A 21180-nucleotide genomic window follows, 5' to 3' on the forward strand; every position below is an offset into this window, starting at 1 on the left:
AATGTGCTAAGTCTGTATGCTTTCACCCTTCAATTAATTCACAGGTTAGAGTACTTTATAGGACTTGAATTGCATTTTAATATATATATTTGTAGAATCTCTGTGTTTTCACAAGTAAAAAAAACAAAATAGGATAAAGACATTCACTAATAAATTGTAATAAACTTAATATATATATATAGCCAACAAAGTGCACACCCATTGCACTGTGCAGCATTGATAGTGTGTAGATCAAGCAAGTCTGCATGTGCTTTTTATGGAAATACAAAAAGGTAACAAAAACTTAATTTCATAAAAGGAGAGACAATATTAGGTGAATGTTTCTAGGAGAATGATTTTGAAATAAGTGATAGCACTATCAATCTTACATGTCAATATCCTCAAAAATGTCATGTCCTATAAACAAGTGCTTTCCCTGTTAGCGTTTGACCATCAGACACAAAAAAATGTTTAAAATCCATGGAAAAAAAATCATCAAGCATGTAGACTCTTTATATAGACATAGTCTGAGCATAAGGACAATTGCTACCTACTGCAGAGTCAATTAAACAACACCTAAAAAATGTTAACTTACCTACAATCCCAAAAGCAGACACAGCACGAGATAATCCTGATGAACCTTTTTGTCCCATCTTCGTTCTGTTTCCAAGATCAAGACGACCAAGAAGTTCTCGCACTTCTTGCTGAGTGTAAACATGCTAAAGAAAGAAAGACTAATTCTGAAATATAAATACCCTTGCTTGCAAAACGGATGGTAAACGTTGATGAAAAGTATAACAGTTTGTGATGTATTTGATAAATAAGAGGTATTAAAGGAGAACCAAACTTAAAAATATAGAGGTTGCCAATTTGTTGGGGCTATGGTACGAACCTGAACCCGCCATGGTTGCCAAATTTTAACCCTAAACTGTCTGACCTAAGGGTAAAACTGCGGGTCAACCCACACATCACAAGATCCTAGCAACCAATTAGCTGTTCAAATTCTGGACTGGATTATTGGTCACCTTGTACAGTTCAATATCCAAATTGATTTCATAGTGATTAATGGAAGGTTTTCATCCAATAAATATTGATCAATTACAGGAAAAAAAAAAAAAGCTTAAAACCCCCTGGGCATTGCCCACAGTCTTCTCTCTTAGACCAGTTGTTATTTTGAATTGTCTGGGATACCGAATCCCGAATATCCTAAAGGCTTAAACAAAGATACTGTATGTAACAGTATCCTATCTGGCCAGTTGATTTCAAAATATTTAATCAAAGTTTGAATACTGGGGGGCCAGAGACCCAGATGGAGCATTTTTTTAATGCAAGTTAATGACAAGTTATTTCCAAAGTTTGAGGAGGCCTAAAATGATTTTGCTTTTGGGCCTTGTAACTTATACCCATGAATCAGCTTTTAATATTTTCCCAATCCACTAGTAGGGCTACTTTTATACTTAGGAAGTGGAGCCTCTTTTTTTTAAACTGGCCTGGAGATTTCACATGATACACATGCTCTGTCATATGACAGCCTGATATTTATGTAAACAAGTAGTTCCTCAGAAGCATACAAACATATAGGTATTACAGGGAAACACAATAGACAAAAAGAAAAATATTTACAGGAACATCTAATTTCCTGCAGAACATATGAGTGACAACCTGAAATTCAATACATCATAGTTTATTATGCCCTGTCTTGGGTTCTCTGTGTTCCTGAACTGCATTACACTTACCTTATCATCAATAATAACCAAATCCTTTGGCTCAGTACGATCAATTTTCAAAACACGGTACCTAGTTTCTGCATGATTACTTCCAACAAGAAAGTACCTCTGATAAAAAAAAAGAGATGAACTTTAGAAAAAGATCATGTGCTTTCCTCGTTTAATATAATGCTAAGCTGATAGTAAATATTTGATATCATATTAAGCTATTACATAGCCCTTCAGCAAGGGCTTTCATGAAACAAAACTTGTTTTCTGAGAGCTGAGAATGTTGAATGCATAAACATATAAAGAAATTCAATTCATATACAACAGGAACATGTAAACAAGAACCAGTGTTATCTATTTCAGTTTATATTGTAAAGAAAGCACAAAAAAGATAAAGAATAACAATGAAAAATAAATTTCAATAAGATCACATGTTCAAGTTTCACAAAATTCTATTTAACTGCTGCAAAGGTGGATAAAAAAATGATGCAATGTAGCTATAGAATGGTGTACCCAAACCTCCACCTATCACAGGGCTGTCCAACTGGCAGCCCACGACCCCCCTCTGTGTGGCTCCCCACCTGTCTGACTACTTTGATGGTTTTGCCAATTCACTCACCAGCACACCCTGGCCTTTCCACTCTGTTCCACCTGGTGCAAAGTATTTAGAGAGACTTCGGCACTCTCCACCACGATCCAAATAGTACAAAAATACCGACACAACAGGACTGGTTTAAGCGGGATAAACCCTGCTGATTTTTAATAGTAGCAAACCATGTGATTTGCTACTATTAAATGTGATTTGCTACTATTAAAAATCAGCAGGGTTTATCCCGCTTAAACAAGTCCTGTTGTTCCGGTATTTTTGTGCTATTACTTTGATGGTTTACCTTTGTGGAAGCTTTAAATTGTATCAGTACTGAGATTAAATGGCCCCCTGCATGGTTCACACCTCATATTCAGGCTGTAATCCCCCTGTATTGTTTAAAAATGTAATCTTCTGTACTATTCACAATTTTTAATCCATGCAGTGTTCACACCTCAGGCTCTAATCACCACATTGTTCCCATGTTCACACCTCAGAGCATTATGCTGCCTGTGTGTGCCATACTCTGCCTGTCCTACCCTGTCTGTGTGTGCCATACTCTGCCAGCCTTTAGCTGCCTATGTGTGCCATACTCTGCCTGCCCTATGCTGCTGTGTGTGCCATACTCTGCCTGTCCTACCCTGCCTGTGTGTGCCATACTCTGCCTACCCTATGCTGCCTGTGTGTTCCGTACTCTGCCTGCCCTATGCTGCCTGTGTGGGCCATACTCTGCCTGCCCTATGCTGCCTGTGTGTGCCATACTCTGCCTGCCCTATGCTGCCTGTGTGTGCCATACTCTGCCTGCCCTATGCTGTCTGTGTGTGCCATACTCTGCCTACCCTATGCTGCCTGTGGGAGGTGAACCTGGCAGGGGTTTGTTCTGGGACTTTGTTAGCATTTGAAAATAGTCATTATATGGACCCTAAGGTGTGTAATTATGTGCTGGGGGTTGCTGTGCTATCCACAGGGAAAGAGGAGGCATAGGGATTTAAGGTTGTGTCTTAATATGACATAATATAATTCTTTCACATATGAATAAAGGGTGATATCCCTACAGTGAGCACCAACCATTTGGGGTTTTGCTGTGGTATTACCATTAATGTGGGTATAGACTTAAAGTGGACCTGTCACCCAGACATGAAAATCTGTATAATAAAAGTCCTGTTCAAATTAAACATGAAACCCAAATTCATTTTTATATTAACACATCCAAACCCATTATAAAGGCATTTAAAAATCACAGCTGTCACTCATATATTGCTTGCCCCGCCTCTATGCCTTAGGCATAGAGGCGGGGCAGACAATAACTTTAGCTCTCTGTTCAGCACTACCTAGATGTCACTGCACATCTCACTTTTCCCCTCCCTCCTCCTCATCTAATTGTGTAGCCAGTGCATGGGCATGGGCATCTGGTCCCCCATTGTGGCACATAAATAAGATTTTGGCATGATACAAAGCTTGTCTTAATAACAGTGCCCACAAAATGGTAGCTGCCTGCTTGCTTTGACTGAGTAATTCCGAGATGGAAGGAAACAAGATTTATATTATTTATATAGAGTAAGTAAAGTTTATTTTGCTCAACTAACAATATAGAAAATAATTTGGACTTATTTCTTAGGGTGACAGGTCCGCTTTAAAAGCTCTTGTGATAACATGGGTGTGGTTTTAAGTGGGTGTGGTTTAAATAGGGGGAGTGGTCGAACTGGCTTCCATTTTTGGCCGTCTACTGTGTTGGCAAGAAAAAATCCGGCCCTCGGTACCACAGAAGTTGGACAGGGCTGACCTATCATATCAGAAATATCAGAATTATCAGGCAATACAAACACAAGAATATAACATTTCCACACATACAAACGGTAATCACTGTATTTCATTAATGCAGATAAAAAACATTACAATTGACCCTGCTTGCAAGAGCTTACAATTATGAAACATAAATTGGGGGTGACCTTTAACCAAAAATTGTTAAAGAACCATTTTTTTCTGATGGCATTGAATGCTCCATGTAAATTTACAATCCAAACTTTCAGAAAAGGTTCCAGTTCAGAAACTTTAGTAGGCTCTCTTTTGTACTTATCACATGGCAATCTGGACAACCTGGACAAGGTTTAATGGGTTGGCTGGATCTTACAAGGCATAGGTGAATGCCAATGAGGAGCTAAAACACTCAGCCGTGTCAGGCAATGTTTGCTTTACTTATACCAACCTATGGAAACCAATCAGCAAGCAGCATTTAGTGGTCTGCTGTTTGAAATCAAACTTATGATGCTATATGTTCCTATGATCAAAATGTTTTACTTTATTGAAAATGTCATGTTTTCTTATTGAAACCAGCTCTTATTCTCCACAGCTGCTAACCCTGACTGCAACCTTGAATAAAAGAGAAGGAAGAGATATAATAAACTGGTTAAGAGGCTCTTTATGGGTTTTTAAACCCTCTGCCTCCCTGCCAAACACCTATTCCTTAGTTTTGCATTTGCAGATAATTTGCTACTTTTAGTGCAAGCTAATGTATGCTTACATATCTTAAGGACAGGTGACTCCATAGATATTCATATAAGCAATGTGGTATGATCAAGGTGTCACCTATTCTTTAAAGCTGTAAAGACTGCACTCTCTGAATCCTCTACGATGAGCAGAGCCATCTCTATTACCATTACCAGCCTGCATTTGCTGGAGATTTTTTTTAACAAATAAACAGTAAAAATAAGCAGCATGTGTTAGTCTTTCACATGCACTGCTTCAATCACCATATGTTGCTTCCTATCTCATATAAGATGTGTGTTCTTTTGAATCCAGAATGTTTTTGGTGCAGGTGGGCAAATGATGTGAAAACAGAAAGAAGAATGATAGATTTTCTCTGTTTTGTTCTCACTAGAATTTCTGCGTAGGCCGAACTGTAGATGTGGGCTGGTGAAAAGGTAGCAGAAAAAAAATCTTAGTTTTACAGCTGGATGTTATGATGTGAAAATCTCAGAGGCATTCCGGTAAAGTTTAATAGTAGGCAAGTGAAGGCAATCACCAACATGAGAGTATTAGCGATACTTATACAGAAGAAAGGGCTCTATTAACTATGTTTCCGTGCATTGGAACGCATAAAAAAAGCCATGGAACAGATGCGCACACATTGACACCTGTATGTATGGCATGCATACAGGCCTATATTTAAAGGAGAAGGTAAGGCTACATTACTGGGGGCGACAAAATGTTAGGCACCCCCCAGTGACTTTAATCGTTTACCTAAATCCCCGGCTAGTGCGCCGGCCTGGCACCATTTTCTCCAGAAGCGATTACAATCACTGGGGGGTGCCTAACATTTGGCACCACCAGTGATTTAGCCTTTCCTTGTTCTTTAAAAGCCCTTTGTGAGGATGGGCACTGAATTTGAGCTTTTTGTGACCAACTCCTTAATACTGAACTGATGTTGTGTCTAGATGTATTTAGTATGGAACTGGGGCTCATTTATAAACACTGGACAAACTTGCACCTGGACAGTAACACATGGTAACCAGTCAAATGTCTTCTTTCATTGTTTCACCTGAAGCTGGCTAAAAAATGCCAATCATGTACCATTTACCCCAAAATCACACATTTCCCATCCGACCAAACATTTGTTTACACCAAAATTCCATGCCTGCCTATCTGGCAATCAGACCATTTCATACTATCAGAGAACCAATGAACAGCACATTCTTCCACAGCAAAACATTCACCTGGGGTTTTCAAAGAAATTGATTCTGACATTATTTTTTCCAAAACGCACATGCCTCACATCTGACTTATCTGATTGCATCACTCTGTTGTTTTTTTGCATCACTCTGTCGTTTTGAGTTTGCCATCTTTTTATTCCAAAGATAAATGCCTATAAGATCAATGAGATTTCACCATTTTGTAGTCTCTAAAAACTACCCAGCAATGCATTCAATTCTCTTTCAAATACCAAAAACAAATCAGAAACCTATTTGGGGGTTTGAAGCCAAGTATTGCTAAGCCTTATACAGTGTAACGTTAACAACTGATGCAAGGAGCAATGTTGATTTTTAAGCAGTTGTTTTTTTTCAGATTCTTTACTCTATACGTAGATCGAAGCTCTGTGGGGGGTACAGTCACTGATTATGTACAAAGGAGTGAGAAAACATGTAAAGCCATGTGACTGAACCTGCTGCTACATCACAGAAAAAATTGTAGAGAAAAAGAGCATTTGTTTAGTCCTAAAGTAATAAAGATAAAAAAATCAATGTAAAGCTCTGCATGTTGGAGTTAGATGATAAACCATTTGATGTGTTTAAAAAGCATTATTTTCTCAAATAACTACACATCATACATATAATATTCATCACATTTACAGTGTAAGGCATTCTTTAGTAATGCCTTATCATCAAAAAATGTCTTACTCTCTGCTATCCACATCTTGGAGTGCATGTATGGGAACCAGGGCCATGTTACTAAATGTGCAAAAGGGGCATTTGCCCAGGTCCCCACTATAGGGGGCCACTATCATACCATTCATTGGGGGATAACGTTTGGCAGAAGCATCCTGGAGAGTTAACTTGAAAAGTTCTACAATATGTTTATTTTATTTCTTTGCCATTTCCTGTGGTATCATTTTCTGCTCCCAGGGTTGTTAATCCGGGATGGCACACCTGGGGTCATGTCTACTTTAGCGAGCGCAGACCATTTCTTCACTGCCTGCCTTACTATATTGAACTTCATGTGCTTGAGAGTTGTTCTATAACAAATTTCTCAAAGCCAAGGGGGCCCACCAGGGAAATTTTGCCAGCTGATAATTTAAAGTGGTCCTGCCTAGAAACAAGATACACTTTTCTTCCTGGCACAGGCCTCTGCACAGTGCTGTGCGTTCCCATACCACTACATACCAATCTTCCATCCTTCTTTTAGACCTTTAACTTGTTTGTCATTTCCAAAATACTTTTTTTTCCCAGAATTGTGGTAAATACCATTAGAACCAGCTTTAACTCTCCATGGCAAAAAATAATGATGGCTACAACTCTCAAAGCAATGTCACGGTACCACAACCCAGCATTTGGGTGCTTTATGGATCCCCCTTCCTCCCGGGTTCCCCTGCGGTTACAGGGTCTGTGGTTAAGTATTTACGCCAGTGCCTCCAATAAATACTAAATATTTGTGCTTTTTATTGAATCACATTTTTTACTTGCAAAATTATACCACTCTGGGAAAAGCTAAATAAATGCAAGTGTTAACAGTGGTTACTAGTTTAGCCAGACAACATTCTTTCTAGTAATAATGGAGGATTGTTTTAATGCTGTGGAAATAATGATTTCTGAAATCCACGTTTCATACTATTTGTTACAGAAATGTAGGAGAAACCCTTTAATCTACTAGCCCTAACTTTTCCAGTAGAAGCCCTGTATATATTCCTCTTCTGCTATGTTGGAATTCCTAGTACAGTTTTGCATATTTTATATTTCTCCTACTGCCATGTAACTGGAGAAGTCCCAAGCCAGACTTAGATTTTTTTATTATTGAGTTCTATTCTGATATCTACTAAGAGCTGTTATCTTGCTACCTTCCCATTGTTCTGCTGATCGGCTGCTGGGGGGAGCACAAGTCACATGGCTGTGGCTCCCTGGAAAATTAAGAATATGGCTTGCCCCATGTGAAATTTCAAAATTAAATATAAAAAAATCTGTTTGAGTTCAAGTCGGAAAATGGATTTCAAACTGATGTGTTTAAAAAAAAAAAAAAAAAAAAACAAACAAACATGTTTTCCCATGACAGTATTCCTTTAAGTGTGTAAATAACAAAAAAGCATTGCACTTTACATAACATACATACATTCTTGGGCACTCATCTGCTTTTCTGCTCATCTGTTTTCAAAAAATGTCACGTGTGGCGAATGTAAAACCTATGACTTATTGCGACAAGAGGTGCACCCCCCCCAACATGCTATTCAGTTTCCTGCAGTTATACCATGCCTTCAATATCCAATTTCCTGCAAGGCCTTTATGGATAGCCAAAAAAACTCTGGAGTCTTTTCTCTACAGACAAGTCCTGCCCAAACCCCTTTTCTGGTTTTATACACTGCTCAAAAAAATAAAGGGAACACAAAAATAAGACATCCTAGATCTGAATGAATGAAATATTCTTATTAAATACTTCGTTCTTTACATAGTTGAATGTGCTGACAACAAAATATCACAAAAATTATCAATGGAAATCAAATTTATCAACCCATGGAGGTCTGTACATCAGTGCTGTTCAACTGGCGGGCCGCGACCCCCCCTCTGTGTGGGCCCCCCACCTGTCTGACTGCTTTGATAGCTTTGTGTAAACTTTAAATGGTATAAGTACTGAGAGTCCCCTGCGTGGTTTACACCTCACATTCAGGCTGTATGTAATCCCCTGTGTTGTTCACACCTTTTAATCCCTACATTGTTCACCCCCTGCAGTGTTCACACCTCAGGCTCAGACTGTAATCACCCACATTGTTCACCTCCTCACACCTGTAGGAGCAGTAGAAACCCACAAATAAACCCTGCACACTATAAAAAGAACATATACTGAGGTGGTACTGAAATTAAAAAGTTTTTTAATATATAGTTATTGTGCAGATTGTAGGAGTAGTGACAGCATTGTGTAACTGTATGCTGCCTGTGTGTGCCATACTCTGCCTGCCCTGTGCTGCCTGTGTGTGCCATACTCTGCCTGCCCTGTGCTGCCTGTGTGTGCCATACTCTGCCTACCCTATGCTGCCTGTGTGTGCCATACTCTGCTATCCCTACCCTGCCTGTGTGTGTGTGCCATACTCTGCCTGACCTACCCTGCCTTTGTGTGCCATACTCTGCCTGCCCTACCCTGCCTGTGTGTGCCATACTCTGCCTGCCCTACCCTGCCTGTGTGTGCCATACTCTGCCTGCCCTACCCTGCCTGTGTGTGCCATACTCTGCCTGCCCTACCCTGCCTGTGTGTGCCATACTCTGCCTGCCCTACCCTGCCCTACCCTGCCTGTGTGTGCCATACTCTGCCAGCCCTACCCTGCCTGTGTGTGCCATACTCTACCTTCCCTATGCTGCCTGTGTGTATGGCAGGTTTTTGCTGTACTACGACCATTAATATGGGGTTGGTCATGTGTGGTTTCAAGTGGGTGTGGTTTAAAAAGTGTGAGTGGTCAAAAGTGGCTTCCATTAACGTCCCTCCACCATGTAGGCCGGAAAAATTCCGGCCCTCGGTACCACAGAAGTTGGACAGCACTGGTGTACATGGTTGGAATTATTATATCTTTGATTATAGAAAACTCTTAAACCCATTTAGAATCCTTAGCCATCCAGTATATTTAGAAACCTTAGCCTTACCTCTCTCTTTTATTGTATTGGGAGCACACAGCCCATCACAAAATGGTTGCTCAAGGTAAAAGAAGCAATATATTTACTAGGAGTTTAGTTTTCCTTTATGAGCAGCTAGTATTTACCACACAAGGCAAACGCATGTAACTGTATCTGACCTTCCCCCAACAGAGTGCCAGTCTCTGCATGTACATGGTATCACCTAAGTGCCAGACATCATAAAGGTTATATACAAACTGCAGTTACAGGCGTGCACATTTTGCCAAAGTTGTTGTACATATCACTTTTAGAGCTACTTGAGTTGAAAGCTTCTCCTTGCACTTCCCATCAGGTCTTTAATTTCGCTTTGAGGCTTTAACACCTCGACAGAGATACAAGTACAGTCATTCCATATATGATTTCTTCAAATAAAACAGGAACAAAATAAGACCTGCTAAAGAGAAAAATTGGCACCTGTCTAGTTCACTAGAAAGATTTCCAATCTCATACTGTCAAATTGATTGATGTGTGGAGTGAGCATTTTCTTTGATTCTGTTATACAACAACTAACAAAAAAGACGAGGCCCTTTAAAAGACCATTAAGCACTAGAAAGCAGAGGATTCATTATCAATAACCAGTCTACATGGAAATATTGATTATATAATTATCACCAATGTAAAAAGAACAAGGTTCATATGCAAGGGCCTTTGCAATATAAATCAGCTTGATAGGAAGCAAATCATGCTTTCTTTCATTAGATCCACATAACCCAGTACATCTGGGACCCCCTTAGGTGACCGTAACTTGCATTTAAGAGGAAAACACACAAATCATTTTAATGTATTTGATAACGGTGTAATTGGATTTGAAAGTAGGAGTGGTCAAAGTGCTTAAAGTGGACCTGTCACACAGACATGAAAAGCTGTATAATAAAAGTCCTTTTCAAATTAATCATGAAGCCAAGATTCATTTCTATATTAACACATTCAAACCCATTATAAAAGCATTTAAAAATACCAGCTGTCAATCATATACTGCCTGCCCCGCCTTTATGCCTGAGGCAAGGGCATCAGGTCCCCCATTCTGGCACATACACAAGATTTTGGGGTGATACAAAGCTTGCCTTATTAACAGTGCCCAAAAAATGGCAGCTGCCTGCTGGCTGTGATTGTATATTTCCAAGACTGAAGGAAACAAGATTTATATAATTTATATAGTATGTGATGTTAATTTTGCTTAACAAACACAATAAAAAAAAGAAATTGGAATTATTTCTTAGGGTGACAGGTCCCCTTTAAAGGGGCACTCAAAAACTATGTCAGTATTCGGATGACTAAGAATACCAACATTCGATTGCCATGATTACTAACTAAAGTAATAATCAGGTCTGTTGAGTTGTTAGCCTGCCCTAGTCCTAGAACACATCTAAAATCCCACAAAAATGAGTCTACAGAGCAAAAATTGACAAGTAAATTCTGCCCTTTCCTAATAATGCCATTGTTTAATTTTAATTCAATCAAATTATTCTATGGTTTTGACTGAATCGATATTGTTCAATATGATTAGATTTTAACAAAATCAGCATTTAATATTTTTTGTACATTTGAAGCAAATTTGACCAGATCAGTCACAGCTCTATTGTATTGACTTAGATTTTATTAAGCCTTGGAGCACTTCCCCTTTTGTGTATTTTTGGACTTTTGGGTAAGACCCCACGGAGTGTTTGCTCCGCTGCGCTCAGCCTGGTGGCACATGCAGGCACACCTGAAAACACCTGCTTTGTCTTATGGTCTTGGATATCTCTCCACTATAATACCTACAGCAAGTGATGATCGGCCTATGAGACCAATGATTTGGTCAGGAGACTTTTTTCCTAAGAAATGCAACCATCCTAGGAGGTGCCAGCCTATGAAACCCCGCCCTGATTTGTGGTGGATTGGCAATTTTACGATGATAAACGTTTTTGCATTGATCAGTTCCCGCTTTTTTGAATACTTAACATTGTTTGGCCCGTTTAGGATTTAAAAATTCAAGGCAATAGTATTATTGTTATTTGTTAAAGTATATTCTAGTGGATCAATATCAATACAATATCAATACAAAAAATTCTTTCCAGGAACATACATTTTCGGAATGCAATAAATTCAGGATTCCATTCAACATTCTGTCAAATATCAGCAATTTTTGAAAGATTCATGCTAAGGCAAATCATTCGTGTACAGCTGAATTAAATCTAAACCCTTGACATAATGGTAATTTTAAGATCTGGACAACTAAAGGCAACAAGTGTAAAGAAAGTTCTCATAATGCCTCACTCCTGCACCGTGACCTAGACCAAGTTTACATGCTCAGTTTGTAAGACTATGAATCAGCTTCCTGCTGATTGGCTCAGATCCACATTCCTAAGGAGTGAGTTCTTAGCATTCTTGAGTGAGGGGGGAGCAGGAGAGGTAAAAGAGCAAAGAGCTGCGTGTCTCTAGCACATGAATTACAGACATAAGAAATCTTTTGACAGATAAGTCAGTGCAGCATTTCTGTGAGTGCTTATGGCTGTATTTACATAGACCTTTCTGAGAAAGCTTATTTAGTTTTTACCTTTCTTTCTCCTTTACGCACAAGTGCATCTATTGATACTGGCAAACCCTAAAGTTGCCACTACCTCCAAAAATGCAAATCGCAACTGTGTCAACTCCTATGGATTTGTTTAGCCAAACCCAAAATTTGCAAGAAATACTGGGATTAAGCAGAATCCTAAACCAAATGCAGTCTGTTGAGAATGCATCTGATAAGGTATAGTGGTTCCAAACATTGTATAAAGGCAAAAAGTAAAAAAATGAATGTTCCTTGTTCATGATAAGCTATCGCAGAGGTGCCAAACAGGGAACCCCTTTTATATTCAGTTGCAGCCCCCATGCTATAGAGCCCACTAACAAGCACAAAAAGTATACATAAAATTATAAGCAACATTATGGGCCAAATTTAGCAAGTTCTGAGCGACTGACAGCACAACAGGGCAGGTGTATCTGTATAAGGATATTTTCATTTTATTAAAACATATTATTTTGTGCTATCTTTAAAGTTGTAAATGCATTCCTCTTATGAACAGCAGGGGCTATTTGTGAGGACCCTAAAAGTTTGCATGTTGCCCAAAACTGGTCTAAGGTCTATCATTTGTACTGTTTATGTAAAGGATAAACAAAGTTAAACTACTTAAATTGTGCACAATGTCAGCATGGCTCACAACTGGTTTTATGCTGAAGTGTACAAACATATGAACACGTGAACAAATGATGAAAGTCACCAAAGGGGCAAAAATCAAGTACTTATTCTTATCATGCATATTTTTATATTTCATAAGAAACAAGTTAATTGCTCGAAGTTGCAAAAGAACAGACTGATGTTATATTGCATGGAAATGGTAGATATTTACAGCAGCAAATACCGCTGAAAGAGAAAAATAAATCATAAGCTAATTAGAAACAACATAAAGGGTTTATTTCTTCTGGAATAAAATACTGATCTGCCAGCTGAAAACCATAAACAATGTCACTTGGAATCACAGACTAACACCTATTGAGGATGAAGCACATTAATTGCCTCAGAAAGCACATGCACACCACATGTCTAGTCAAATTCAGGTGGGTTTACATGTGGGATTAGATAACACACATTGTACTGTCCTTCCTTCTGGTCAGTTTATAGCACTATCATTTAAACCATTTACTTAGCAATTACTGCTAATTGCTTAATATGTTAAAATACAACCTAAAAACAATCTTTAAAGGAGAAGGAAAGATAAAAATAAAGTAAGCTGCAAATAAAGTCGCTGCACTGAGCCCTCTGTCAACAGAAACAGGATTTCTTGTCTCTTTGTTTTCTTGAGCCAGAGTCTGCGCAGCTCTCTCCTCTCCTGCTCCCCCTCCCTCAGGAATGCTGAGTACTCCTTCCCCCCCTTAGGAATGTGTGATCTAAGCCAATCAGCAGGAAGCTTCCTCATAGTCTTACACACTGCCCATGTACAGGGGTCTTGGTCTTGGTACAGGAGTGTGGCATTATGGGAAGTTTCTTTTCCTATGAGGCTTCTGATAATCTGAACAGGAGAAATATGGGGAGAATTAAGGGCACTATTGAGAGAACTGAAGGTATGCCTGCATCTTGAGATTAACACTTTATTAGCTTTTCCTTCTCCTTTAATGATTTTTGTAAGTTATTTGTAAATGTAATTGCTTCTGAAAGCAATGTAACAAAAATCAACTCTCCTCCAGCCAAGACTCAATTTTTACAATACTTTGGACACCTCTGCTGTTCACCTTCCCCTGTCTATAAATCAAAAAATGTGTAAGGCATTGTGGGAATTGGAGAACAGATGACGTTTAAAGGGCATTTAAGAGCAGTGTGCATAAAGAAATTACTGATGAAAGTCACCGTGAGTTTGTACCCACAGTGAATTGCTTCCCCTGCTTCCAGCATAATTGGAGAGGGAAATGATACAAACGCATTAAAACATGTGCAACTGCACGTGTGCTTTAATGTAAATACAACACAATTGCCTGAAAATCTTTTGCGTCAGGATGTCGTCATTTCTGAGGCCCTGCATCAAAAATGTTGTCTGCCAAAATGCAGAATGAAGCGTTGCTTTAGATGAAGGTACCCTTAAGTAAAAATAGGCCTTCAGTTCACACAACTGTGCCATCTTTGCGTGACTGTGGTTAAACTAACTAAATGAGAACTACAATGTTTCAACTTTAAGTCTAATCAGAACAATTACAAATAGTAAGAATAGTAAGAAAGTAGACAGAAATTGCAGTTACATTAAGGGGGAGATTTATTAAGATTTGAATGCTCCGAGCGTATTTTTGCAGATTTTTTGCCCTTGTGCGACTTTTTCATACGCCCGCACGACTTTTTCATACTCTTGCACAAAAAATTCGTAAAGGATCTGCCGCTGTTTAAAATCATTCGGTACAAAAATTTTGCGACTTTCGGATTGCCAATACGATTTTTTCGTAAGCATTTTCGTGATATTTGCGATCTTCAGAAAATATCGTATCCAATCCGGATTTTTTCCATTCGGGATTCAAACTCGTGTTTTAATGAAATGGCCCCCTAAGTGTATATTGAAAAATTGCTTTGTTAAAATTATTTTAACTCCCGTGTTCATGTGACCAAAAGTCACGAGATTTTAAAGAAGGAAAGGGTTAAAGGTGTGACTAACTAGAAAGGCCTCATGTCCCTGTAGCTGATTGCTACCTTTTTATACCTTCATAGCCTGTATATTGTCTGCACTCTCCGACTTTAATAAACGCTATATATCGCCTATTGCAGACGCCATACTGGATATTTAAATAAGTCAAACATGGCGCCGCGTAAGTAAACGAGCATGCGCAAATCTTCTCCCTCCCCCTAGACGCGAGTGCGACCCACTGTGCGTGCCTGTAGTGCAGGGTCACAGGTTCGATGTGCGGGCGAGTGCTCCTGCTTGTGAGATGTAAAATGCGTATGTACTTCCTGAGTAGCCATAAAATCCAACATGGAGACTAATAAGGGTTAGTATCCTATGGTGGCAAGGCCAGTGTAAGGACTCAAGCAGTTAGGCTCAGGGATAGAGAGATCCTTGGAGCTTGGGACCACTAGCTTTCACCATGGCAGTAAACACTACAGCTAGATTGTGTAAATAACAACTGATTTCAGAAAGTATCTGAAATACCTGTAAAGTGACTGATGCCTGTCCTAACATATTAGCACCAGCCAAAAGAGATTGTGAAGATATTCTATTGAAAAATAGTTTTATTTGTTTTTAAGAACCACTAGTGCCAAATTTGTTTTTGAGATCAAGTTCTATTTGTAAAATCAGTGTGGTTAACCCTTGCTCCAACAGGAAAGGGTCCACCTGAGAGGAAAGAGTCACACGTAACCCATGCTGTACAGGGAGTAACAGGGAGTTGCTACTGCCTGAAGCAAGCCTGGGTAAGACCTATTACCATGCAAGGTACAAGTAAACACCCTGTTTTTTAAAACCTGTTATATAAACATTATAAGACTTTTCATGAAGAAGCACATTTCATATGATCCCTTTAAATGATTAAAGCTTTGCAGGACCCCCATCCTGCCTCTCTTGAGAATGACACAGATTATGGCACACACAGAGACACTCAGGTTAGCAATAAATTGATTGTGTAGGAGATGTTGGTTTAATAACGCAGGAAGCAAAGGCCTACCAGACGGTCAAAGCTTTTACAGCACACTCCTTAATAAAAGAGCAGCTTGATTCAAAGAAACTGCTTTTAAAATAAAATGATATTCTGTAGAATTAAGTTTTAAATGGTACAGAATGTATGCAGTCATATTACAACAGGTCAGGAATTCCAGGACCAAAGTGCACCAATACACATAATAACACAAAAAGCAAAGGTCTATCAGTCATCGTTTTTACACAGCACTCCTTGCAATGTGAGAGCAGCTTGATGCTAAAAAGTTCTTTTAAAATAAAATGGCATTCTATAATGTAGAATTCTAGTTTTAAAGGGTACAGAATGTATGCAGTCTTATTGCAACAGGTCAGGAATCTACAGACTGAAGCAAAGCAATTTTCTTTTCCCCATGATCTTTGTCTGCCTCTGCCTCCTGCCTATAAAGATGTGCTCCAACCGATCGTCACGTGGAATGCCCATATGCTGCTCTCTCTTTCTCCTTTCAGCAAGCCTGCTCCAACAGAGACAGGTACAAGAAAACGATGGAAAATGACATGTTAGTCAGATTCTATTCACACCCTATTATATTTCCTTAATTAAGACCCCTGAAAAATTTACATAAAGAGCACAAAGCTAAGGAAGCTTAATAAATCATTGTCTGACACCTCAGTAACTGTATGTACAGCTTTTTAATTTTTATCTATATACACAGTGACACCTGTTGGTTAAACCAGGAATGTAATGAAAAGAAAAAAACTCTATTTTTGTTATGATTCTGATCTGTTTAAAAAAAACACAGTAGGGGACTAAAAAAGTAATTTGTTAAAGCCTAACATAAGTAAAAAATACTCATTTTGGCTCATTTTAACACAAAAGCTCTGTGAAAAAAAACTTTGCATTTCTGAATTAAGGCAAGAATGCAGTAGCTTAATTAGAAAGTAAATCCCATTCTCCATAGCCAGTAGCCACACAAAACAGGCAGGCAACATGTGCTTATTTCTGTTGAAAACATACACTGCTATACAAAGAATAGAACCCCAGCCTACATAGTAAGTCATACAAGGGCAGCCCACATCAGTTATTAATGGCAACCTTCTTTCATCACTCTATGTCAGTATTTCCATAATAACAATTGCAGTTACAAGTATGTGTTTTTCTATAATTAATATCTGCAGTTAATTTAAAGAGACAAACCAATTTTGGTTTAGAGTAATACCGTTACATGATATGTTTCCTTTTGGAAGATATGGATAAGCTGGGCAAGAAAATAACATTAACAATTAGATAAATGCTGGGAGAATAGATAAACAAGCATAATAGTAAAATAATAAAGTGGCATGTATAATGGAGTATGTTTTTAGGAACCAGAGCTGACAATAAACTAAGTAACAGGGTTCAGTGCCAGGATATTGATGTAATGACTACTTAACTATTTTCTTCCAGAAGTATAGATGTAAAGTCCATTTATGTAAAAGTCCTTTCAATGAGAAATATCCATTTAGAAAAAATAAAGAGAACTCATGGACTTCCATAAAAAAAGTCTTAAAATCTCATTTTATTCAATGTTTTTGTTCCACTCAGGAAGAATGTATCAATAAATAGTATACCAGAATACTAAAGCTGGAAACACTAAACACTGTGGAGGTAAGAAAATGGTGCCAAGAAACATCAATGATGGTGCCATTAAGCTGTGACCACAACCACATAAAATACAAAAAAATCAACTACCAAGTAGCCATATATGGCATTAGCCAAGATATTTATGTAGCTTAAATATGCGATCAGTGTTGGAGGGGCCTACCAGGATCTGGAGTAGTGCCAGACGCACTTTTTTGTGGAAATTCCCTAAGTTGACTCCTAATGCTGAAGGTCTGGGGCTTCAGTGGGCTGTTTTGCTTCTATCTGTTAAGTCAATTTCAAGGTTATTCCCTATTTCTGTATGGGAACATGGAAGCTTGATAGTCAGGAAGAACAGAGAATAGCATGTAGAGAAAAGAGACTATGATAATAATGAGTTTGAAGGAGGAGAGGAGGAATTGAAGTTTTGAGAGCAGGACCATTGCCCAGGGTTTCTGGTGGGCCCCTACCACTTTAAGAAAACAATTTATTCCAATATTCCAGAAAAGTCATAGTGCATAATGAAATCACTCCATTGGACTAGGAATGATGAGGAATAAACTTACGTTTGTTGTTACTTGAAAAATATGTCATTAACTGCAAATAACATCACAGTATAAATTAACCGAATAATTAAGAAAATAAAAAACCAATATGCACAGACACACATAACACATTTTTCGGGTACTTACTGCTCGGGTCTCATAAAGTATTAGCTTTTGAATGCCACTTATAATAGGAGCAGCGGGCAGCATCTTGAAGGTAATGTTCAGGTGCTGGAGGGTTACATGAGTTCTTTATGCAAGCCCTGCATAAAACAGACCAGTCACAGTTTAAAAAATTAGTCCTTTCTACCTTTTCTTAGGAACCAAAATTAATTATAGGTACCAACTTTGCCACAACTACATTGGTTTAGAACTAACTATGGTACTTGTTTAATCCATTTTTTATTGTAGGACAAATTTCACTATGGTGATCCACACCTAAACAGCATAAATATCTATTTCTGAATAGATTCATTTTTAAAAGGAAGAACATAATTTTTCTTAATGTTTATGAATTAAAGCCAAAATTTATTATAATTCACCCCTAGTTTCAGATTTTGCCCTATTAAGTACAAGTAATTACATACATACGATAACAATACTGGTTCATTCTTTCAGGCTGATGTGCTCCATATTGTTCATGTTAGTTATATTACCCTTGTGCAGTTTTTAAACAGTGCTACAGATTCTCAGTTTGACTGGGATCAGAAATTTCAGTCGGTGATTAACCTTTGTGTGTTTGAGCTATCCCTGAGTTATTTTGGCTTCATGTTTTCCTTGCCGAGCTGTCAGATTTTTAGCATACTGAAAAAGTCTCTATTGCAATACTTTCCAACATTCATTTCTCCTTCTATTTTAAGGGGCCCCACAGGATTATACTACAGGTATGGGATCTGTTATCCGGAAATCCGGAGATAGCTCCAGATAACAGAAAGCCCATCTCCCATAGACTCAGATTTATTTATAGACTCGATTTTTAAAATTGATTTCCTTTTTCTCAGTAATAATAAAACAGTACCTTGTACTTGATTCCAATTAAGGTATAATTAATCCTTATTGGAGGTAAAGCAATTATATTGGGTTTATTTAATGTTTTATTGATTTTTTTATTAGACAGAAAGGAGAAGGAAAGACTATGTCAGGCTATGTGACAAAATATTAGGCACTCCCCAGTGACTTTTATTGCTTACCTTTTCCCCAAGTTGGTGCTCCTTTTAGAAGAAAGCCGCACCAGCCTGGGGTACCTGCAAGTGATCCTCTTCCTTCTTTTGCCTTTGAGCACTTGCACATGCGCAGTAGAGTGAAAAGCAGAACTGTAACAAAAAAAGCCATCTTTTTTGTTTACTCTACTGTGCTGGCGCCGGCCCCGAGATTCAGCAGACAGAAGGAAGAGGAAACACTTACTCGCGACTACCCAGAGCTGGTGCCAATTTTTACCTTTCCTTCTCCTTTAAGGTATGGAGAGCTAAAATATGGAAAGACCCCTTATCCGGAATACCCTTGGAAGCGAGCATTTGGATGAGTCCTGTACCTGCACCAACATATTTCATTACTCTTGTCTCAGCTGATATGCTTAGTAAGATCAGGCAGAGGTATAACAGTATAGGAGACAGTTCAGACCCCCACTCATACCCCTCCCTTCTAAACCCTGACTGCAGCTGAGTATGGAGACATTGCTCAGCCTTGGCAGTCACCAAGCACAGCAAGACCAAGTACAACTTGCACTGAAATTAAGGTAGTGCTTCTATTAAACAGACATGATTATAACTCTGCTTACACTCCACCTATCCTGCTCACAAACATACTGTGCACAGACACCAACACTTCCTTTTTATAAATAAGGGTGCTGTGCATTAGCCCTTTTTTACTCCAGTGACAAAAAGAATTCACATTTTTTGACAGATGAAATCATCAGAGCCGGGTGACCCCATATGATTATATCAAGTTATGGTGGGTCATGCTGAGGGAAAGTACTGCTGCACTTGTGTACAATAAGCTATATTTAGAGTAGAAACATGTATCATACCTGTCATTTCATAGATGAACACTTAAATGCAAGTATAGTCTTTTAATACATTTATTGTTTAGTAAAGATTACTGCAATTAGACAGACATTTTGTATAGTACAATGACATTTCCTGCTGTCTCATTTACAATTTGTCAGTGCTCTCAGTCCACACATATAACAGCATCTCCTCTAAAGCTTTCATATTCGGCGGAATCACTCACCTGGGTCACACGTCCCTGACGTCAGCACCCAATGCAGGAACTAACACACCAAACTGAGCATGCGCTCAAGCTAGAGCTGATTTTTTTTATTTTTTTTTAACAAGCTTTATTGAAGTCTGACAAGCAAACTAACGCTTGTGCCATACATTCTGTTTACAGGTGACACAGAAAATCTACAGGCCGGACGCTGCAATTGCTAACACGTTCCTAAATACAAATAAAATGTTAATAGGTTTAAAATATTTGTATCAAAGTGTCAGAAATTAAACTGTGCAGTGAAGTTAAAACAGTCTAAATGTAAAGCGTCATGCCAACTTCAGAGCTCCTACTCATCAATGAAGGCCTGAAGAACAGTGAATTTTAACCCCACTATGTAGTGCGAAAGTGGCAGTATAAATTGGATTATAAACGAGCTGCTAGTTTTAGCCCTTCTTGTCCACCTCATTACAATCACAGATGTGCTGTGGTCTCTCCACTGTGGGATATAAGGCCGTAGGTTTGCTACCTTTTCTAAAAAAAAAAAAATACGGGCATTAATATATTTTTCCCCTATAACATTGGCATCAAGCATAATTCGTCTTTACACCGAAATCCGGAGTACATGGATGCTCTGCTATTGCAGGTCCATGTGCATTTCTGTACAGGCGGGCAAACAACCTAGTTAGAGCCTTATTAGCTGGCCACTGACAGTGCTCATTCTTACTGTGCCTAGGTAACCGTGAGACTTCATTACTCAGTTGCAGACAGGTCTCGAAAATCGGAGGGAGGGGGGGGCTGAACCTGTCACACGCTTCTCTCTCTGCCTAATCTTAACGTGTGCCATCTATCACAATAGACCGGCGAGTTAGGAGACGTGTAAAGAGAAACAGTAAACACCGTGTCTGTGCATTTTACTGCTAGGTAGTTCTGCTGTAAGGTTCCTTTGTATATTCCTGTTTTCTCTCACACTCCAACAACATTCAGGCTAATAGATTGTATCTCTGCAGGAGCTGTCTAGAAACTCAAACCAGAAC

General features: G+C 38.7%; 1 protein-coding gene across 2 annotated transcripts in view; it reads right to left on the minus strand.

The window, feature by feature from the left end:
• fig4 (FIG4 phosphoinositide 5-phosphatase) overlaps window positions 1–21174 on the minus strand; it is a 120375-nt gene extending 99201 nt beyond the window's left edge. For both annotated transcript variants that reach the window (XM_031901894.1, XM_031901893.1), the window contains exons 1-4: window positions 20168–21174; window positions 18086–18201; window positions 1716–1814; window positions 575–698 (exon numbers count right to left, since the gene is read on the minus strand). In XM_031901894.1, coding sequence (XP_031757754.1) covers window positions 575–698; window positions 1716–1814; window positions 18086–18148 — 286 coding nt within the window. In that variant the 5' untranslated portion in view covers window positions 18149–18201; window positions 20168–21174. The remainder of the gene's footprint in view (window positions 1–574; window positions 699–1715; window positions 1815–18085; window positions 18202–20167) is intronic.
• Window positions 21175–21180: the final 6 nt, after the last annotated feature.

Source organism: Xenopus tropicalis, chromosome 5 (genome assembly GCF_000004195.4).
Source record: "Xenopus tropicalis strain Nigerian chromosome 5, UCB_Xtro_10.0, whole genome shotgun sequence".
In the NCBI taxonomy this organism is placed as follows: Eukaryota; Metazoa; Chordata; class Amphibia; order Anura; family Pipidae; genus Xenopus; species Xenopus tropicalis.